Raw genomic sequence first — 23,403 nt, 5'->3', positions numbered from 1 at the left:
GATTCTCCTAATGATTAACATAACTGCCATAAATCTAATAAATAATCTCAAGCATATTGTACACATTCCTAAAGCTTTGTTTGCCAGAAGCTGGGAATGAGCGACAGGGGATGGATCACTTGATGATTACCTGTTCTGTTCATTCCCTCTGGGGCACCTGGCATTGACCACTGTCAGAAGACAGGATACTGGGCTAGATGGACCTTTGGTCTGACCTAGTAGGGCCATTCTTCTGTCTAACAGAGAATAGTTGCTTAGTAAATTACTGAATATCATGTCTAATGACACTAGCTAGGATTTAAAAAAATGTACAGACTATCAGCAGTCAGGGCAAGTAATTATCTCCACTCGGATCAGGAAGTAAACTCCCTATACAGCATAGCACAGTTAGGAGCATGATGGGAGGATTAGACAGGATTTGATGGACTCTTGGTAAATTTCAGCATGCCCATTCTTATACTCTTAAGTGTCATCACAACACCTGAGCCATAACATACTTTATATTTCCCTAGGGCAGAAAAAATAATGGTGCCACCCATAAATTGTATGTACTTCGTATACACAGGTTTCGGAGTAGCAGCCGTGTTAGTCTGTATTCTCAAAAAGAAAAGGAGTACTTGTGGCACCTTAGAGAGTTACAGATTTATTAGAGCATAAGCTTTCGTGAGCTACAGCTCACTTCATCGGATCCATTCAGTGGAAAATACAGTGGGGAGATTTATATACACAGAGAACATGAAACAATGGGTGTTACCATTCACACTGTAAGGAGAGTGATCACTTAAGGTGAGCTATAACCAGCAGGAGAGCTGGGGGGGAGGAGGGGGCTTTTGTAGTGATAATCAAGGTGGGCCATTTCCAGTAGTTGACAAGAACGTCTGAGGAACGGTGGAAGGGGGGGAATAAACATGGGGAAATAGTTTTACTTTGTGTAATGACCCATCCACTCCCAGTCTCTATTCAAGCCTAAGTTAATTGTGTCCAGTTTGCAAATTAATTCCAATTCAGCAGTCTCTTGTTGGAGTCTGTTTTTGAAGTTTTTTTGTTGGAGAATTGCAACTTTTAGGTCTGTAATCGAGTGACCAAAGAGATTGAAGTGTTCTCCGACTGGTTTATGAATGTTATAATTCTTGACGTCTGATTTGTGTCCATTTATTCTTTTACGTAGAGACTGTCCAGTTTGACCAATGTACATGGCAGAGGGGCATTGCTGGCACATGATGGCATATATCACATTGGTAGATGTGCAGGTGAACGAGCCTCTGATAGTGTGGCTGATGTTATTAGGCCCTGTGATGGTGTCCCCTGAATACATATGTGGACACAGTTGGCAACGGGCTTTGTTGCAAGGATAGGTTCCTGGGTTAGTGGTTCTGTTGTGTGGTGTGTGGTTGCTGGTGAGTATTTGCTTCAGGTTGGGGGGCTGTCTGTAAGCAAGGACTGGCCTGTCTCCCAAGATCTGTGAGAGTGATGGGTCGTCCTTCAGGATAGGTTGTAGATCCTTGATGATGCGTTGGAGAGGTTTTAGTTGGGGGCTGAATGTGATGGCTAGTGGCGTTCTGTTATTTTCTTTGTTGGGCCTGTCCTGTAGTAGGTGACTTCTGGCTCTGTCAATCTGTTTCTTCACTTCAGCAGGTGGGTATTGTAGTTGTAAGAATGTTTGATAGAGATCTTGTAGGTGTTTGTCTCTGTCTGAGGGGTTGGAGCAAATGCGGTTGTATCGTAGAGCTTGTCTGTAGACAATGGATCGTGTGGTGTGGTCTGGATGAAAGCTGGAGGCATGTAGGTAGGAATAACGGTCTGCTGGTAATAGCTCACCTCAGACGTTCTTGTCAACTGCTGGAAATGGCCCACCTTGATTATCACTCCAAAAGGTTTTTTTCCTCCCCGCTCTCCTGCTGGTAATAGCTCACCTTAAGCGATCACTCCGGTTACAGTGTGTATGGTAACACTCATTGTTTCATGTTCTTTATGTATATACATCTCCCCACTGTATTTTCCACTGAATGCATCCGATGAAGTGAGCTGTAGCTTACAAAAGCTTATGCTCAAATAAATTTGTTAGTCTCTAAGGTGCCACAAGTCCTCCTTTTCTTTTTGTGTACACAGTATCCAACAAAACTCCCTTATAAACTTTTTCTTTTTTCTTTTTTAAGAGCCATTATTCAGTTAAGAAAGCTGCAGCAGTCCTTGGAATTGGGACAGATAATGTAATTGCAGTAAAGTGTGATGAAAGGTAAGCCCCTTAATGTCTTCCAGTAAATGTTTTTTTCTGAATTTAACCTTCTCTTGTGCCAATTGCTCTTGTGTCTATTGCTTAAGGCGAACTGTACTTTATAAAATGATCTTGAGCTACAGCTAAAGCAGAATTGATTAGATGCAAAATATGGGTCACTTACCTTATTCAGTATTTACTCGGTCTCTATTTAGACAAATAAATTAGGTCAGTGGGAGTTGTGCCTGAGTAACCCAGGGAGTAAAACTAAAGGGCCAGTTCTACAAACTTCATTCCAATAGTAATACTACTTGACTAGTTGCCAAGTAACATACTATTTAACACGGGTAAAGGTGGCTGAAACTGTCTCTAAGTAAAAATTTCAAAATGGGGCCCAGATGTAAGGTTAGACTGAGGTTTTACTACTAACCCTGTTTAAGGAGCAAGACATGCTGAGCCACCACCTTGCAGGGAAGGAAATTGGACCTCAGAGAGGCATAATTCCTTCCCTTATTTTACCTAACTTCATAAAAGTACAGTAATTTGCTACTGGCCCATGCCAGTAACAAATTAATGCCAGCTGAGCTATGCTGGCCAATGTACTGTGGGGTGGAACCAAGTGTCCACACATTCCTGCCTTCTCTGCCCATTTCCCACCTATCTGCTTGGGGGAAGTGGGGTAACAGGCTTTCCCCACATGCTTAGTACCAAGTGCAAGGACTTGTATATAGTGGCAGATAGATCCGACTCCCTTTCATACCTGTGTTGCCTTGACCAACAGTTCTCAACTGGGGGTTCCCCGCCCCCTAGGGGTCCATGATCCCTTTCAAGGTGGCCGCGGGGCCCGCAGTGGGGCTGAAGCCTCAAACCTGGCATCCCCCCACAGCGCTGAATCCTGGAGCCCTGAGCCCTGATGCTCCCTGCGGGGCAGAAGCCCTGAGCCCATGGGCAGAGTTGGGGACATGAAGGGCATTGCCTCCCGCCGGCCAAATTGCAGCGCAAGATCATGGCAGCCCCCCGGCCCCCATCTCCCCTCCCCGGCTCCTGGCCAGGTCAGAGGTGGGAGCCGGAGCCTGGCAGTGCGGGGTAGCTGCTGCTCTGGCTGGTGCCATGGAGCAGTTAGCAGCAGCAGCGTTCCCTCCTCTCCTGCTGGTGCCCCAGATTGAAGCTGCTGCTCAGCCCCATTTGTTCTCGCAGAGGCAGCCAGTAAGAACCCCCCCTCTCCCTGCACCCTGAGCTACCCCCCGGCCTGCACACAGCCCCTAGCTATCCCCTGCCTGCACACAGCTCATAGTAGCCCTCTCCCTGCACCCTGAACTACCTCCCTCCCTACGCACAGCCCCAATACCCCCTCCCTACACCCTGAGCTGCCCCCTGCCTGCACACAGCCACTAGCCACCCCCCTCCATGCACCCTGAGCTGCCCCCTGCCTGGCACATAGCCCCTAGCCACCCACTGCCTGCACCCAGCTACCCCCTCCCTGCACATTGGGCTACCTCCTGTCTGAACACAGCCCCTAGCTATCCCCCTCCCTGCACACTGACCTGTTTTTTAACTTTCTGAGCTAAGCCCCCCACCTTTGAGTTACTATTTTTGGTTGAACACCCCCCTCCCCCCCCCGCCCCAACCCAGACAGTCTGGGTGGCCTGTTGAGGTGAGCTGGGATGGAGGTGGCACTCCCTCCCTGGACCCCACCATGCAGACGTGGCTCAAGACCCGCTGGCCCCTATTCCCCCCCCCTCGGGGCAATAGAAGTCAAACTACACCTATGCCAAAGGCCCCACCCCAAGGCCCCTCTTCCCACACTGGGCTCTGGAGCTTTTATAGTATGTCAAGGGGGCCTCAGAGAGAAAAAGGTTGAGAAGCCCTGGCCTAGACCACAACTTGGTCCACCTTTAAACTTATTCTTTCTAATGCCATCATCTCTTCACCTGAATAGCTTTCATTTTATTTGTTTACTTGGGGAGCAAGGCTGTTGAATTTTTTTTTTTTTTGCTAGTGTTTGGGAAGAGGACTCTGTAGGAGTTTGTAGTTATGTTTCTTTTCCATATTTTGCTCTGGGACTAAATGAAGGCATGTATGAGGGCATTTCTGTAATTCTGTGTCTGATATATTCTTGTTAAGAGGCCTCTGGGCCTCAGGTATTGGTGTTGAGAAATTAAAATTGATTTCTTTATTACTTAGGAGTACTGTAACATTGTAGTATGGTGATGTGGAAGAGAAAACCCATTATCTTTACTGTAATAATGCTGTGTAATAATTGATGTACTATAGCATCAGATTGGTAATGGAGTTTTTAAAAGATATCTGTTACATAATGGATGCAAAGGGAGAGTTAAGTTTAAGCTTCAGTGTTGTGGGGGGGGAGTTGTTGTTGTTTTCATGTTTCTTTTACTGGTTATTGCAATGTCTCCTAAAATCTACAGGCACCCAAACTGTAATCTTTCTTTTTATACAGCGGAAGATTATTCTACATAGTTTAAAGATTGAGAAATTTCAAACAGTAAACAATATACATGTGATAATGAGATGTTAAGTGAGTTCAAAGGAAATGTGTCAAGGCACATAAAAGTGAATGATTATATAATAGCATATCTCTGAAAGTACCTGATTTTCAGAAATCTATATGTTGTTCGTATGAGTCTTTAAAACACACCTGTTTTTGTTGTTGTTGTTACAGGCAATAGGTAACCCATGACAACTCCACAAAAATTACATCACTATCTAAATTGGTTTGATGCCTTTCTCTGAAAATTGTTTGTCTGTTCAGAAAATCTGTAGAAGACCCATTTAGATCTCTGTAGCTTCCTTTCTATGATGCTATAAATCCAGATGGATCCTTAGCTAAAACCACAGTTCCTACTGAAAAAAGAAAAGGAGGACTTGTGGCACCTTAAAGACTAACAAATTTATTTGAGCATAAGCTTTCGTGAGCTACAGCTCACTGAGTTCAGTGTGATTTGCACACGTATATCCGAATACAGACGTAGTCATAATTCAACGACTGTGGCAGATTCAAAAACAGAAAAGTGTTTTTATTTCCCTGAACAAAAAGTATGTAAAGGCCAAGATTCTCAAATCGGGTTGCCTAAAGTTAGGAGTATACACAGAAATGTAAAAGCCTAAATAAAAGTGGGCTGATTTCCAGAGATACTATTTGTGACTACTCCAGCTAAAATCACTGGGAGCTACAGGTCCTCACTACTAGAACCAAATGACATTTTTTTATAGACATTTTTGAAGATATTTTCATGGGATCTGTCCTTTTTCAAGAACATTTTTTCCCTTTCATTTTTGGCAAAAACAAGAAAATTTTGACAAAAATGATTTTTTTTTTGGTTTTAAATTTTTTTTTGGTATGCTTCTCGGGGTATCAAGGACTGTGTGTCACCTTGTTAACCCCCCTCCCCCAGCCCTACTCCCACACCCCTCCAGTGAGAGGGAGACTTGCCTGTTTTCTCTGTCCGCTTCCTGACACCACCAATCTGTTAGCCACCCAAACAGTCTTCTTTGCACTATGCCAGCCCTTACTGTGCCTTGCAGTTTAACAATAGGTGAGCCCCAGGCTCAAAGCCACTTTGAAGCATCCCCCTTTATAGTTTTTCATTGAACGCTCACAGGAATACCAGGTCTTCTGTTCTCCAGGGAACAGTGTACACTTCTGCTTGAGTATCAGGGGTAGCCGTGTTAGTCTGGATCTGTAAAAGCAGCAAAGAGTCCTGTGGCACCATGTCATCATGCATCGGAAGACGTGGGTATTCACCCACGAATACCCATGGAAGCTTATGCTTATACCCACGAAAGCTTTCACCCACAAAAGCTTATGCTCCAATACATCTGTTAGTCTATAAGGTGCCACAGGACTCTTTGTCGCTTTTACTTCTGCTTGAATGATTCAACTCTGGGTCAGCTCCTTGTATAGTACCATGGCACTTAGATAGATTTGTAGTGAAAACAACCTTTTTATTATCAAAGATTCAAGAGGTTAGGATATCCTCAAGAGAGAGGATAATGGAAACAACAGTATTACACATAAAAGCATAACATGATTTCTAGAGATTAAACATAACTTAACTGGCTAGCCTTCTGTCTAAAGAGGATCATCTCACCCCAAATGTCCTTTGCAGCATTTCAACCAGGGCAGGTTGTGATCCATTGTCATGAATGTAATCGCACTGACCAGTCAATTCCTAGGTGCAGGATAAAGGAGTGTCTTCCTTGCCTTCTCCTTAATATCCCCAAGTACTTTGTTTGTACGCAGAGTCAGGATAACACTCCCTGCCCCTATAGTTTGTTCTCTTGTGGTTTGATGACTTCACATTCCCCACCCTGTTGACTATGTATGAAAATGAGGCTTCCATTGTGTTGGCTTACAATGTTTAATTATATGCTGGCAGAGATACAGGTGAATAAACATCATTCGTCTGACAAAAAACCTGTTTGCCAAGTCTGCCTTGATACAGACTTCAGATAGCTCTTTATGCAATCAATAGTATTAATGTTGTGACCCTAGCTCTTATGTAAAACCTCACATGACAGTCTTTGGTGGACCAGAATGTACATACCCGGGTACGGTTATTCTTGTAACTCCCTTGCCAGTTGGGTCACAATTTTGTAAGGGAAAAATCCCCATTTCGTGACCTGATCTACTCAATACCTCTGCATATTAGGCCACTTTTCTTTAGGAACATAAGTATGCATTTAAGAGCCTAACAGTGGGCACCCAAGTTTGAAAATTGGTCCTAATTCTTTCATGGAGTACTGTGTTACAAGGACTTCCTTCATTTCTGTAGACTTGAAATGCAAAATCTGCAAGAGTAAAAGGAAATATTTTGCAGTACAGGAAGAGAAAAGCTTGCAACAATTCAGGTAGAAAAAGCCAGCATTTCAGTATATTAGTATGCAGTGCAATAAGATGGATACGAAAGAGGATAATACATTAGCAGCACAATAGAAATATCGTTAGTACGTGAGGGGGGAAAACTATTAACAGATTAAAATTGGCATGTATTATGCTCACATACAATATGTGTATTACCAAATTTTTCAAAATGTAATGGGCCAAATCCTGCCATCATACACATGGTGAGAAGTGGGTAGAAACTGCTATTGTCAGTTTTCTTACTCATGGCCCCATATCATAACATAACATTAATCTTCAATGAGTTTGTTTACATTAATGATCGCATTATTTGGATGTGATAAGGGCCACAAATGCATCAGTTAGAGCATTGGGAGTGATCCACAACTGCCCTGCACCTTATGCTGCCATTTACTTTGTGCAAAGTAGGTCTAAAATGCTGCCATTCTCATTTGCCAAGGCTTTACACCACTTTACACAGACCTTGCAAAGATGCAGGGTAGTGGGAAATAAGGCTCCTTGTCTTTTGGCCACTGTTTTATATAGGCTGAAAATATTTTGCAGCAAAATATAAGTAAACCTCACTGGAGAGAGTCAACTGAACAGTATGGTAAATGTCAAGGAAAGACTCCTCCCCCCAACTGGGCTTTGATCTACTGCATATTCTCAAGAGTAGCAGGACAAATAACTTAAATTTTCCCCTTTTTTTCCCTCCCAACATTCTACAATCATCTAGGGGGAAGATGATTCCATCAGATTTGGAGGCAAAAATACTCAAAGTCAAGAGACAGGTTTGTTTGTTTGTTTGTAGCCTTGTGATATTAATATTGAGCTAAGTCTGGCAGTCCTCACTCATGTGAAATTCCCAAGGAAGTTAATAGTAGGAACCACGTTTTCAAAAGTATTTAGCACCCAGAGCTCCAAATGCAATCTCATTTAAATTAATGGGAGTTTTGGCAGAGTGAGGACTGCAGTATTTGCCTGGATTATAGAGAAGACATCTTTTAAGTTACAAAATTGTCTTACAATTAAAAGTAGAGAGTCATAGTATCATGGACATGTAGGGCTGGAAGGAACCTTGAATGGTCATTAAATCCAGCCCCCTGCACTGAGGTGGAACCAAGTAAACCTAAACTATCCCTGACAGGTGTTTGTCCAACCTGTTCTTAGAGACCTCCAGTGATGGAAATGCCTCAACCTCCCTTGGAAGCCTATTCCAGAGTTTAACCAACCTTAGAGTTAGAAAGCATTTCCTACTATCTAAGCTAAATCTTCCTTGCTTCAGATTAAGCCCATTACTTCTTGCCCTACCTTCTGTGGACACGGAGAACAATGGATCCCTGTCTTCTTTATAACAGCCTTTCACGTATCTGAAGATGGCTATCGGTCTTCTTTTCTTAAGCCTGAACGTGCCCAGTTCTTTTAACCTTTGCTCACAGGTCAGGTTTTCTACACCTTTTATCATTTTTGTTACTCTCCTCTGGACTCTCTCTAATTTATCCACCTCTTTCCTAAAGTACAGTGCTCACAGTTGGACATGATACTCCAGCTGAGGCCTCATCAGTACCAAATAGAACTGGACAATTACTTCCCATGTCTTACATACAACATTCCCATTAATAAACCCCAGAATGACATTAGCCTTTTTCCCCAACTGCATCACATTCATTCATATGCAATTTTTGATCCACTATAACCTACAGATCCTTTCCAACAGTATTTCCACCGAGCCAATTATTACCCCTTTTGTAGTTGTGCATTTGATTTTTTTCCCCAAGTGTAGTATTTTGCACTTGTCTTTATTGAATTTCATTTTGTTGATTTCAGACCAATTCTCTGATTTGTCAAGATTGTTATGAATTCTAATCCTGCCCTCCAAAATGATTGCAACCCTTCCCAACTTAGCGTCATCTACATATTTTATAAGGATGCTCTCCACTCCATTATCCAAGCCATTAATGAAAATATTGAATAGTATCTGACCCAGGACTAGTCTCTGTGGGACCCCACAAATACACTCTCCCAGTTTGACAGTGAATCACTGATAATTACTTTGAGTGTGTTCTTTCAGTCAGTTGTGCACCTGCATTAGAGCAATTTCCTCTAGACCATGTTTCCCTAGTTTGTTTATGAGACTGTCATGTGAAAATGTATCAAAAGACTTACTAAAATCATGACATAGCACATCTACTGCTTCCCCACCATCCATTAGGCCAGTAATCCTGTCAAAGAAAGAAATTAGGTTGGTTTCACATGACGATTTTCTTTTTTTTGACAAATACACACTGGCTATTCCTTACAACCCTAGTATCCTAGGTGCTTACAAACTGATTGTTTAATAATTTGTTCCAGTATCTTTCCAGATATCAAATTTAGGCTGACTGGTTTATAATTCCCTGTGACATCTTTGTTCCCCTTGTTAAAAATAGGTACTGTGTTTGCCCTTTTCCAGTCCTCTGACACCTCACCTGTCCTCCATGAGTTCTCTGAGATCCAGCTAGTTTTCTGAGTACCGTAGGGTGGATTTCATCATGCCCTGCCAACTTGAATACATCTAAGTTTTTTAAATACTCTTGAACCTGTTCTTTCCCTGTTTTGGCTTGGCTTCCTTCCCCCTTATTGTTAATATTAATTGTATTGAATGTCTGGTCACTATTAACTGAAGCAAAATAGGTATTAAACACTTCAGCCTTCTACATGTCATCAGTTATTAGCTCTCCTTCCCTCCTGTGTAGCAGACCTATACTTTCCTTTGTCTTTCTCTTGCTCCTAATATATTTAGAGAACGTCTTCTTATTAACTTTTATGTCCCTTGTGAAGTGTAACTGATTTTGTGTCTTAGCCTTTCTGATTTTGTCCCTACATGCTTAGGCTAGTCCTTTGTGCTTGTGTAACCCACACACCTTCGGGGTGTAGTGTTGTGTCCCATCTAGTGGCACTGAGACCACTGAGTGAGAGAGATAAAATGAGTCTGCTCTATAGCCTTAGCTAACAGCCAGTTAGCTTTTAGCTAATGCGGTAGAGGCTCATGCACTAAGCTCCAGAGGTCCCAGATTCAATCCCACCCACTGATGACCGGGGTCTGTTGGCGTTACACTTGTCCTTAGCAACTTGTTTCCGCTTTTTGTAGGATTCCTTTTTGACTCTCAGGTCATCAGAGAACTCTTGACGGAGCCGTATTGACCTCTTCCTATCTTTCCTTTGCATCGGGATAGCTTGCAGTCGTGCCTTTGATATTGCCTCCTTGAGAAACTTCAAGTACCTCTGAACTCCTTTTTGCCTTTGATTTTCTTCCCATGGACCTTATCTATCAGTTCTCTGAGATTGTTGAAGTCTGCATTTCTTGAAGTCCATTCTCCTTATTCTTCTATTCCCACTCTTTCCTTTTCTTAGACTCATGAAATCTATCATTTCTTGGTCACTTTCACTCAAATTGCCTTCCACTTTCAGATTTGCTATCAATTCCTCCCTATTAGTCAGAATCAGGTTTAAAATGGCTGTTCCCCTGGCTATGTCCTCTACTTTCTGAAACAAGAAGTTGTTCCCATTACGTTCCAAGAACTTATTGGAAATTTTGTGTTTTGCTGCATTACTTTTCCAACAGATGTCTGTGTAGTTAAAGTCCCCCATTACTACCAGCTCTTGTGTTTTGGATATTTCTCTTATATGTTCTAGAAATGCATCCTCCACCTCCTCTTACTGATTTGGTGGTCTATACTAGATCCTTACCATGACATTACCCCTTCTGTTTTATCCGGAGGCTTTCAACTGGTCTGCTTTTCATCTCCTTCGGGACCTCAAAACAAGTATATATAATTTGATGTAGAATGCAACACCTCCTCTCTTTCTGCCCTGCCTGTTCTTCCTGAACAAGATGTACCCCTCTATATCAATATTCCAGTGATAAGATTTATTCCATCAAGTCTCTGTGATGCCAATTAAGTAATAATTTATCTTATGTACTAATACTTTCAGTTCTTCCTGTTTATTCCCCATACTACTTGCATCTGAGTATAGACATGTTGAGCAAATTCCCCCACTGATTTTCCTCTTATTGTTCCTATGAATCTATTATAATTTTCCATGCTGTGCCCCTCCCCCATCCAACATTCCGCCTTCTGTTTAGATCACTTTTTTGATACTTACCTGTGGACTTATGTCACCTGCTCCTTTTGAACCTCGTTCAAATCACTTTTCACTAATTTGATGAGTCAGTGAACAAATATCTCTTCCTAAAGGTACATCTTTTCTGGGTTCATATGAAGATACTGACCAAACTTTCCATAACATTCACCACCTTCAGGCAAAAACTAAACATGAAAAATTTCAGTCTCAGATAGGGATTTGGGGAAAGTTGTTAATGGGAAGAAAAGGGGTGATGATGGAAATGTATTGCAACATTAATTATAGAAATGGTGACTGATATGAGAAGAAAGAAGAACACGTTCTCTGAGTTATCCCTTCCGCTAATATGGCCTGAATTATCTTGTATTATTTTCAGGATCATATCCCACTCTATGTCTGTGCCACAGCTGGTACAACAGTGTATGGAGCCTTTGATCCTCTTGACAACATTGCTGACATCTGCGAGAAGTATGGACTCTGGATGCATGTGGATGTAATGCTTTTCAGAAATATTGCTCACAATTATTTTTTTATAGGATTATAGTCTGGAACGTGTTTCTTTACCACAGAAAAGAGCACCTGTTTTGAAGGGTTCCAGTACAAGTAATGTGTATGAATGGATTGTGATGAATAGACATACTCGAACAAGATACAATCTTGCAGTGAAGGGTGTGCCTGTTTAGAAAGGAAACTAAGTAAATGGCATTTGTTAGCGTTCATTCAAGTCTTGGAATAATACAACAAATACTGCTTCAAAATGCATTCGCTTTATGTCAGACTAGAGCAACTCAAAATACCATAATACACCTCTCTGGCATACAATGAATGATCGTTTTGAAGAATATTTTTCTTTTTATGACTAATCATTTCTTCTGCATATAATACCACCTTAGTAGTACAGAGTCACTGGGATAAGTACAGCTCCTGGCAAGATAAGCCGAATTTAAATCACTAGGCCAAATTCTTCTCTCTGATATAGTTGAATGAATAAGTAGCTAGTCATATTATTTTTTTACTCTGAAGTAAAATGTGTGAATTTTAGCCCAAATTCTCAGTAGCGGTTGCCTAACTTTAGGTTGGCATCTAAGTGCATATTAAATTGGTGGCCTGATTTTTAAATTGATCAGAGCTGTGATTTCTTAGCACTTCCTAAAATCAAACCAGTTCTATCAAGATGCCTAAATATTAATTTAGGCCTGACTTTAGGCAACCTTTGTTGGAAATTTTTGGTTAAAAATAAGTTGAATTTTGCTTTTTCAGTAGGTACAATGCTGTGCCACTATAACCAGGTTAAATATAAATGCAGTTGTTTCAGTATATTGAACCTTACCCATGCAGTCTAATCTCTAGTGAACATAAAGAGGATTTTCATAGAAATTCTTCTTGCAGTTAGTGTGCACCGTGGATCAAGCTAATTGCTGGCTTCAGTTTACTACTCTAAAGAACGAAGATGGTCCAGGCATTTAAAAGAGCATGCAATGAATTAAATGTGATGGATCACAGACCTTGAACCTGAGCCCACAGGTAGTGCTCAGGTCCTGACTGCCACACAGCAGTTCGAATGGACTTCAGCATGACAGAAATTTACCCTTTGTCTTTATTAAATGCTGTGATTATTCTCTTATTCATGCATGAAATCACATTAAAGCCAATGGACTATTTGTTTAATAAGGCACAGTGAATAGGGCTTATTTTTATCCATACTTCTTATTTGCAGAATGCTATATAAAACTACAGCTGCGGCACAGCACTTTACAATACTCTATTATACGCCAACCAATGAGCAGAAAACCTTCTTGAATATATGCACTTTGTTCCTCCATTGTCTGTGTGGTGTGGCTGGGTGTTGCTCTGTTTTTCCCTTTATAGATTAGATTTCTTGTAACATTTAATGCCTGAATTCATTTAACAGCTTGTATCTTTTAGAAGAAAAATATTTTAGTAACTCTCTTATGCAGGATTGAACTTTTCTTCTCTTGTTTTTATTTTATAATGTCATTGTCTCATTTCTTACAGGCAGCATGGGGAGGTGGGCTGCTGATGTCTAGGAAACATTCCTTTAAACTTAATGGCATTGAAAGGTGAGCATAATGCATTCTGTGTTTTTATTCAGAGTAAGTCATTATCCTCCCCTCTCTGTTGTTCTTGCCATGTTACCCCTTACACACCTTGAATCCCTCCATTACCACACAACACACAGTCCCATCTACAAATCCCTAAATAATCTTGCCCCACCACCTCCATTTCTGATCTCCTCTCCTCCTTTACTTTATACACTCCCCATTTCTTTTTTGTCTTCCTCTTCCTGAATCTCCTTTTCTCACTCTGAGCTTCATTCCTTTATCACATGGCTCCCTTCACAAGAAACAGCCTTTCTTTCCTCCCCCCCACACAATCTACCTTCTCTTTCTTCCTCTAAATCTTTCCTTAAAAGCTCTCCTCTCCTTTTTATTAATAATTCCTTCACTTTCCCTACCCTGAACTATTATCTTAAGCCATTGTCCTGTAAGAATGTAAGCTCTTTTGAGCAGCAGAGGTAGACACACATATTATGTCTGGAAAGTGATATGTATGTGTGTGCAGGGGCCTTTGGGGAGACTTATACCTATTACATTTAGCACCTGCCATGTTCCTTACCTTATAGTTTGGTTTATCACCTAGGGCCAATTCTGTCACCTGGAATCCACACAAATTGATGGGCGTTCCACTTCAGTGTTCTGCCTTCCTGGTCTGTGAAAAGGTACCGTAAATGATGTCTTTCATATGTCAAAACAGGCTTTAGGTAATGACTTAAAGTGCTAGCATGAAGGCCAACTGATGTGATTGTAAAAGTTGACAAAGGCAAAGAGCAGAAACCTCAGAGCACAGCAATCCTCAACAGTTGCTGTACCCCTCTTACCTTTGAATTTTCTGATGATCTGAAAATCCTGACTTGCCCTGTATTGTAGGGTCTGTGTTTCCCAGCTACCAGTCAGGTTCTAGGTCACATCCTAAGACCGCAGGACCATGGAACCACCAGAAGAAGAGCTTTTCTATCCTGTTGGTGCTTAGTAAGGAAACAGACTCCCATAAAACCTCTTCAAGATCATATGGCAATATGACTTCCAGGCATATACACTCTAAAGAGGCAAGATGTGGGAAGAAAGTGGCCACACCACCACACCTAAAGGTGTCAGGAGATGGCTAATGGTCATCCGGGCCCAAAGACAGCAGGCGATAGCAAGGACTTTTTTTTTTTAATGATGCCCATTATCTTAAGTATTTATTTGGCTGATAGTCATGTAGGTGCCTTCACAAGTAAGAGAGTGTCTGGGCCAGCTTTGGAGAAGGATTTTCTGGGGTCCAGAAAAGAGCATATAGCCCTTTGGGAAGGGTAAGTCTGGCTGATATCCAGATCTGGATTTATAAATACATAGACACAGATTTTGGAGGCAGAAGGGGACATTCTTACCATCTCATTGGTACTCCTGCATAACATAGGTCATAGCATTTCACTCAGTCATTTCTTTGGTAAGCCCCAAACTTCTTGTTGAGCTAGAGCATAGCTTTTTAGAAAAAAAGTATTGAATTTAAAGACTTCAAGCAATGGAGAACCTATCATATCACGTCCCTTGGTGAGCTGTTCCTCTGAACATCCTCTATCCGGATATTTGAATCAGAATAACAGATAATTCACTCATTCCTGTTTCCCATAAAAATATCTTCTCTGGAGGCAACCCATCTTTTGATATCAAAGGTTATCTGTCACACTAATGACTGACAAGTGGAATTTATCTTTGCAAATAAATAGAATATTAATTACCATTTGTGTTAAATGTATACCCTAATTCAACATACAATACTATGCTATGTGTCTGAGTTGATGTTATTGTGGGAACCTTAACCATTGAATTTTCTTGGTCTCGAGTTTTACCTTTTTGTAATCTTAACATTGTGTTGTTAAGGTTTTTCCATGGTATGTACATTCACAGACACACACTAGAAGCTTTGTAAAAAAGTCAGCATTTACCAACTGGCAGTTAAATTTCCCATTTGCCTTATTTCCCATTCCATGGCAACTTAGGAAACCCCATGATTTCATCAGTAAAATCAAATACATTGAAAAAGTAAATGTTTAACATAGACCACTGTATAATTTACACACAGTTTTCTAAGCATTTATTTAGTTGGTATTTGGTAGGATACCTTCATTCTAAGACCTAAAGGCCCTTATTCTATTTTTCTTCTTTATGTTGTTTCTTTTATCTCCTCACTCTGTAGTAGATTCTCTTTTCATAGCAGAAATAGCTTTCAGCAGCACCATGAGTTGTCTGCCTGCAAATTCAGGTTGAGAACAAAAAGTGTATTGCTTCGTCAGACGCACACAAATCAAATTCTGCCGTGCTTTGTGCAGAGACCTTTACCACAAAGTCTGAAGAAACTGTCAAGTGCTTTAAAAAAAATGGAAAAGGCGTTTTTTGAAGAAAAACAGGTAGAAAATTGGCTTGATGTCTTATGGAGAAATCACTATTATATGGGTGTCTATTACCAAGATGTAAACGGCCTCTCCCCTTCAGATGAACGTAGTACTCTCAATATTCTTGCTCACTCCATAATCTATGAACAATGGTTGTAACCATTGGTAGCTCACACAGTATCCATAAAACACACAAATATTATGACTCTTGCATAATAAAGGAGGCAATTAGATGAAATTTTACATACTCAATTTTTCATTCTGTATTTTTTTGCATATATGCAGGATATGGGGTGCAGTATCATATGCCTGATAAAGGACCTATTTAATAAATTGTATATATCAAGACTAAGAATTTATCTGTACACACAGTGCACGGCAAGCCGGGGTGTCAATCTACCTTGCACTATCCTGCTACACACTAGCTGTCTGTGTGGATCTTGCCACATTACACTAACAGTTCCCTAGGGCACTTTGATCTACCCCACTTTGACACAAGTGTGGATCAAAGTGATTATGAACTTTAGTGCTCAGCAGCAGGGTCCACATGGATGATTAGTGCATGGCAGACTAGAGAGAGAGAGATTTACACTCCCGATTGCTCACTATGTGCTTGTTCATATAGACAAGCCCTAAATGTAGCATTATTTTCAGTGGGACTGTGTTTGTATTTCAGTGTAATTATCCTAATATTTGCTCATTTCTAGCCCAAGTTCAGTAGTTGAAGTGGACATTCCAAAATGAATCTTGTTCATAAATATAGCATGCATATTGATGGCTGTATTCCTGCTCTAGAATCTTCTGCAAGCCTGTAATCAGATGCGTGCTGGGTATCTGTTCCAACCAGACAAACAGTATGATACAACTTACGACACAGGGGACAAGACCATTCAGTGTGGCCGGCATGTTGATGTCTTCAAACTTTGGCTAATGTGGAAAGCTAAGGTAGGAAAGGTCTACAGAAATGCAGCTTTAACCAGAAAAATAATAATGTTTTGCAACATCAACAACAAAGCACATAAACAATAGCTGTTCTTGCAAGCAAAGTAAATATTAAATGATAAATAGGAGCATCAGTGCCTAATGCTCAGTCTTTTTTGTGTAGAAGAGACATGAAACCATAGTGTGATGTGATATACAATTCTGATTTTATGATTTATAATTTACAAAAACAAGTTAGAATTGCAACAATAATGGAACAAAGATCAGGTCAAGAAATATAGCCAAATTCTGAAACCTTTGAAACGGTGCTATATTAGCAACTGGAGTAAACCCCATTATTGCCTAAATAGGAAATACGTTACCAATGGCAAGGTAAAGGGGAAAAAGGGCAGGGGGAGCATAATTTATCAACTAAACTGGTCTTAGAGATCTGTCAAAATGCAGTCCCTACCATGCATGCAAAAACTCAGACAAATGAGACTTCATTTGATGTGGTGTTGGTTTAAGCTCAATAGTTATGTAGATTCATACTTCTAAAAGCATACCTTTTTTAGAATGAGGTTCTGTATGTTATATAGAATGAGCATCGATAAGTTCTGTGCCCCAAAACAATAAAATACCATTCCTCAGGACAGTACCCTAGATTCTCCCCTTCAAGCTCATTCCTGTACAATAAAGTTGTTGTTTGTTTTTTCTAAAGCGGCTCAAGCACTCTTGTAGCTCACTTTCTATATGTTTTGCATTGATATTCCACAGGGCACTCGAGGCTTTGAGATTCTTATCAACAAATTCCTTGAACTTGCAGAGTATCTTTACAAGGAACTGAATTCAAGAGAGAACTTTGAGCTTGTATTTGATGCCGAAGTAAGTATAAAAATATCCCTCTGTTCTCTTCCTCAGTATGTATTCCCTTCTAGTTTACATTTAATTTGATGTTCCATATAAAAAGCTAACATATTTTCCTGTTGTCACTTTCCCTGTCGAATTGAAATGGGCACTTCACAGATCAGGTATATTCATATTGTACAGTAGAAATGAGTCTAGCCATGGTAGCCATTTCCTGAATGAACAGAGTATTTTTAAATCCTCTGTGATGTTCATCCAGCCTCTGGGATAACAGACAAAGGTGGCAAACCAAATTTAGGTGATGGTTTTCTTTTGTGACACCATGGACGGTTGTAAGCAATGAACTGGGCAATTAGGGACTTGATTCTGCAAGATGCAGAGTAGAGCTGGGTGTAAAATTTGTGACTCAATTGACTGAACATTTTTTTTCTACTGGAGGTTTTTTTTGGTCTCTCTCTTGAGTATTGCCCTCCCTCTGCCCACCCACAGTGTCCGTGACCAATTAGTGTTGCCTACTCTCCAAAATGTATTGGCTCCAAGAGTTCTCACCCCTACATCTGCCTATTGCCTGCCCAGCAATTGATCTTGTCCCCGATAGGTCCCATCAGCCCCACCTGTCCCATCAGCCTCACATCTGTCTCTCTCTCCCAAGCCTCAGAGGGCTGCAGCAGGGCTCTCCCCCTTTCCAGGATTTGGGTGGGAGATGCAGTTCCAGGAGTTCTTCACCCCTCACCCTCCTTTCCCAGGCCATCTAATGCAGGGGAAAGGGGAAGGAGCAGAGGTCCCATCCTGCTCCGTTGTGCACAGGAGGAAAATTGGGAGGAGGAAGTGGAGCTACAGTGATCTGCTGAGCTTTTTGCTCTGTCCTCTCCCATCCTGTGAAGAAAAGCGATCAGAGGGGGAAACTCTGCTGGCTTAATTTCACGAGGGATCTGGACTTCTCATGTCATCGCGGTATGAGCTCCAGGCCCCCTGAAATCCTGGCACTCACGAAAAATTGTGGGAGTGGCAATACTGCACTTAATCATGGAACTATTCTTGTACTTACTGTTAAGCTCATGAATAAGTGCTCTGCTAGATCAAGGCCAGGGTGCTCAACACCTTGCAGGAGTGAGCCCTAAATTATATTGCGTTAACTGCTGGACAATCATCACAGAGTAACACCTTTTGTGATAATTATCAACCTGGGCCAGTTTTGAATAAGTGACCTAAAAGTAAAAGGTAGGATTTTCAAAAGTGACTTAGAAGCATTGGACTGATGTTCAATGGGCTTATGCCTAGGTCATTTAGATACTATTGGTATTAAACTCGTTGACCTCAGACCCAATAGCAGAATCATGATTATCGTTTACTGAGAAATAAATATCTTTGTTTTAAAGCCTGAACTCACCAATGTGTGTTTCTGGTACATTCCACCAAATCTTAGAAGAATATCAAATGGGCCAGAACGAGAGAAATTACTTCATCAGGTAAGATTTCTAGTATTGACATTCAGAGGGTGTTGTGACTAATAAGGTCTCTGTTGATAGTTCTCAGCCTTCATGTAGTCCATATTTTCATACAACCTTGTTGTTTAATCAGGACTCAAATACTACAGTTTGTGTTCCATCCAAACAAGAAAAAACTTAATGTCATGGACATCTCCTTAGTGTCAGAATTAGAGTACAGCAAGCTCGTAAAATTATGAACATTCATTCAAATAAAAAGAGTCCTTTGAATGTGTTTGAGAAAAGTTTTCTCTGACCATTTGTAGGAGTGACTCACCACTCACAAGAATGAGTACAGACCATTATTCCAAGTGTATCTGCAGCCCCCTTAAATGTTCTCTTTGGGCTTGGAAATCATGCAATCAGGAAACAGAAACAATGACATGAGACTTAAGTGACCAGTCATAGAGCACTAATGTTAAATTATGGAACCTAAATCAATAGTCGTAGTGAATAGTTTTCAAAGAATCCCCAGTCCGAGACATGTCTGCAAAAACCATTCATCAGATCATTTCAAATATGCAAAAATAGAAGGCTGAGATTTTTTTAAAATGACTAATAATCTAGTGGACCTAAATATTTTGGTGCCCAACTTGAGACAGTGTAAAGGGCCTAACTTTTCAGAGGGTGGGTTCTAAAGCACCAAAGTGACTTATCACTCTTCAAAATCTTGGCTCAAGTCCCTCTGTAAGCAGAGAAAAGGGCTACATTAATTGAATAACTTGTTCACTTTATCAGAGGGGTAGCCATGTTAGTCTGTATCCACAAAAACAACGAGGAGTCCGGTGGCCCGTTAAAGACTAACAGGTTTATTTGGGCATAAGCTTTCGAGGGTAAAAAACCACTTCTTCAGATGCATGAAGAAGTGTTCACTTTATATAGTTTACCTAGGTCTAGTCAGTCAGCCCTCCTCTGACTTTTCTTAGCTTACAGAATTCCTGGGAGTTGAGGCACTAGTATAGGGAGCGATTGACCTATTTTATGGTGTTTAATGATAGCAAAGCTAACTTTATTGCACCTAGATACACAGGACAACTTGCCCTAGGTGAACACTTAAAAGGGAAAAATATCTACTGTGCACAATCATTACATGCTTTTAAAATGCTCATATCTTGGTCAAATCAAACAGTCATCCAAAACAAGGTTCTGCACTCTTCCTCAGTAAGGATTATTTTCCTACCAAATTCCAGTTTTCAAATCGCATTCATCTGGGCTGCAGGGCTGTTCAGAAATGTTGTCCAGGTAACAAGCATTTTTAATCCCAATGGGAGAATTCTGTATGTTTGCTTTCAATTCTGTAAATGTACAATCTACCAACAGAAAACCTCTTAATAAAAATGCACAATGTAGCATATACATGTATATTACACACAGCTAAAATAACACCTGGCCTTGTGGCAGCAGCAGGGAGCCATGCAAAACACGATTTGGAGTCAGAATTCCCACTCCCAGAGATCACATGTATTATAATAAGGAGGGGGCATGTTAGCATCCAGAGTTAGTGTGCAGGGCTCATCTTTCCTAGATGATCAGGATTTCCAGGAAGTGCCACTGATAGTGGCCTTGAAAAGTTGTTTTGCCTTCCCAATATTATGGTAGGAGTCCTGCAATGATGGCAAATAGAAGAAAGTTGGAACTCATAAATCAGACAGCCAACTATAATGAAGATGCAGAAAAAAAACCCACCTTGATTTTCTCATCGCAACATATTTAAAAAGTGATGAAAGTTTATAAGGAAAAAAGGAGTAGGAGGCAACTTTAGTAAACTCCACTTAAGGTATAAAAAGTGATGTAGAAGAGCTCACGTGCAAAACTCACTATTTATTGCAAATTGAAACTTTGCTGAATGGGCCTGATTTTCAAAGTAGTCTAACCTCTGATTTTGGGTTCCCACCATTTGGGTGCTGAGAATCTCTGATAACATCCACAAATCAAGCAAGTAACAAGTCAACACTGTGCTACATGTTTGCAAATCAAAATGTTTGTTCATCCATTATCTCAGAGATATTACCAACCAAAATCTACAAGCCCCAGAATAGAAGCACCTAAAATTTTAAGTGCACAAAATTAGGGCTAACAAATGAACGAGCAGGATTGCAATTTTATAAGGATGTTGTCACAGAAATCAATGAGAGTTTTTCCTGTGTAGGGAGTGAGTAAAAGCTGAGTAAGGACTTCAGGATTTGTCCTACTGTATGTAATGTTAACATTCTATCTTATGTTAAAATTAAAAACAAAAGGACAAATCCTGAAATTCTGTCTTATTCAAGCAGAACTCTCACTGATGTCAATGACAACAGTCTTACGAAGTTTTAATCATGCTAGCTTTTTTGTTATACTGTGACTTGCAAAGACTGGCTGTAATGAGAGGGGTGTAAAGTTTCCAAATGTAAAAGGAAAATAATTGTGATGGCTGACTTTTTGTATACAGGTTGCTCCAAAAATAAAAGCACGGATGATAGAAGAAGGAATGACAATGGTTAGCTACCAGCCACATGGGGACAAAGTGAATTTTTTCAGAATGGTCTTTTCTAACCCAGCTACTAGGAAATCAGACGTTGACTTCCTCCTTGAAGAAATTGAACGGCTTGGCAAGGACTTGTGATAACTGATGCTGCACTTTGAAATGGGATCAATTTTGTGCTGCCATAGTGGGCACCATTAAAAAATGTTACATTTGCTACTCCATGTTAGTTTAATGTATTATGGCACCTCCTGTCCTAAGGATAGGAAGATACTGCAGTTACTGGAGGTACCTAGATTAATGAAAGCTCAACCTTTTTTTTAATGGAACTCCCTTTAGACAAGAGATCTCATCGTTTCACAGGGCTTGAGAGTCACCGTATGCATCCTTCTTAACTGTATCTTTTTCGTCCTCCTCCCCCCTCTCCCCCCGTTTGTTTTCTAGCAGAGTGGTATTGGGGCTTCATATGCCTTCTGGGCTGCAGCAGAGTGGACTAAGATTAAGGTTTACCTTTGCTTTCATAAGCTCCTTTGATGGGTCTTAGGTCCTATAAATATAGCATTCTTTTGTCATTAGTTAGAGAGCAGAATACAGAGGCAGGAGCTCCAGAAGAGCCTTTGGCGCCAAGCTTTCTTCATCACAGTGTGTGTGAAACTTCGTAGCTACTCGTGGCAGTCAAAAATTATCCTAGAATACAGCTTTTTTTTGTTTTCTGTCAAGCCACATTAGTACTTAGTAGGAAATGTTGTTTGGATGCTTGCACCTTTTATTGGTTTCTATCACTCACTTCGCTTTGGTTTAGTAAACACATCTGTGCAGCTTCCCTTCACTCTCCCCTTTTTACATTGCATTTGACATCTCGAGTTTAGAGTAATAGTGTAATTCATCCTATGTGTCCATGCAGTGGAGTAAAAGAACATGAAGAGCATTACTCTCTGGTACTGGTTACTGTTATAGTTAGACTGTTCTATGGAGCCCTTACTCTTCCTCTGGTGCAAATGGGTAGAGCCTTGGCCTGGACTCCCCCTTCCACCCTCTTGCTCCCCACTGTGCCAGCCAGCACAGCTGAGCTCGTGCAAAGAGGGAAGTATTCTGCACAGTGTGTAGGACTGGCACAGATTACTCCCTGCTCACTGTCTAGAACAGGGGTGAGCAAACTTTTTGGCCTGAGGGCCACATCGGGTTTCAGAAATTGTATGGAGTGCCGGTTAGGGGAGGCTGTGCCGCCCCAAACAGCCAGCCGTGGCCCTATCCAACCCCACCGCCCCCTTCTCGACCCCTGACTGCCTCCGCAGGACCCCTGCTCCATCCACCCCCCATGCTCCCTGACCACCCCGGAACCTCCGCCCCTGACTGCCCCCCGCCTCCCCATCCAACCCCTCCTCTCCTTCCTGACTGCCCCCCTCTGGAACCTCTGCCCCCATTCAACCCCCCTGTTCCCCGTCCTCTGACCGCCCCACCCCCTATCCACACCCCTGGCCCCTGACTATGCCCCAAACTCCCCTGCCCTCTATCCAACCAGCGCCCCCCCACACACACACACACTCCCTGTCCCTTTACCACACTGCCTGGAGCACTGGTGGCGCGGCTGCACCAGGACAGGCAGCCACACACCACGCAGCACAGAGCACCAGGTCAGGCTGGACTCTGCAGCTGCTCTGCCCCAGGAGCTCACAGCCCCACCGCCCAGACCATTGCACTGGTGGCACAGTGAGCTGAGGCTGCAGGGGAGGGGCCGGGGACTAGCCTCCCAGGCCAGGAGCTCAGGGGGCGGGCAGAATGGTCCCGCAGGCCGGATGTGGCCCGCGGGCTGCAGTTTGCCTACCTCTGGTCTAGAACAAGGGGCAACTAGGGACCAGATAACTACACACTGCTAATAACTCAGGGCTTGTGGCAAAGTCACAGTGTAGCCCTTAGTGATTATGATCTATTCAGCCATAGACTTTGACTCTGGCTCTGTCACAAGTGAATATAAAGGAATGCTATAGATTTATTTAATTCCTCCAC

The 23,403-nt window shown here is 41.6% G+C and overlaps 1 protein-coding gene across 1 annotated transcript in view; it reads left to right on the top strand.

Moving 5' to 3' along the window:
- LOC140905964 (glutamate decarboxylase 1-like) overlaps nt 1-22,169 on the top strand; it is a 40,599-nt gene extending 18,430 nt beyond the window's left edge. The window contains exons 7-15 of the mRNA XM_073329460.1: nt 2,157-2,236; nt 7,813-7,867; nt 11,578-11,694; nt 13,218-13,282; nt 13,863-13,941; nt 16,453-16,602; nt 17,356-17,463; nt 18,825-18,914; nt 21,364-22,169. Coding sequence (XP_073185561.1) covers nt 2,157-2,236; nt 7,813-7,867; nt 11,578-11,694; nt 13,218-13,282; nt 13,863-13,941; nt 16,453-16,602; nt 17,356-17,463; nt 18,825-18,914; nt 21,364-21,537 — 918 coding nt within the window. The 3' untranslated portion in view covers nt 21,538-22,169. The remainder of the gene's footprint in view (nt 1-2,156; nt 2,237-7,812; nt 7,868-11,577; nt 11,695-13,217; nt 13,283-13,862; nt 13,942-16,452; nt 16,603-17,355; nt 17,464-18,824; nt 18,915-21,363) is intronic.
- Nucleotides 22,170-23,403: the final 1,234 nt, after the last annotated feature.

The sequence above is a fragment of the Lepidochelys kempii genome, chromosome 2 (assembly GCF_965140265.1).
Source record: "Lepidochelys kempii isolate rLepKem1 chromosome 2, rLepKem1.hap2, whole genome shotgun sequence".
Lineage (NCBI taxonomy): Eukaryota > Metazoa > Chordata > Testudines > Cheloniidae > Lepidochelys > Lepidochelys kempii.
This window is presented reverse-complemented; position numbering and strand designations above follow the sequence as displayed.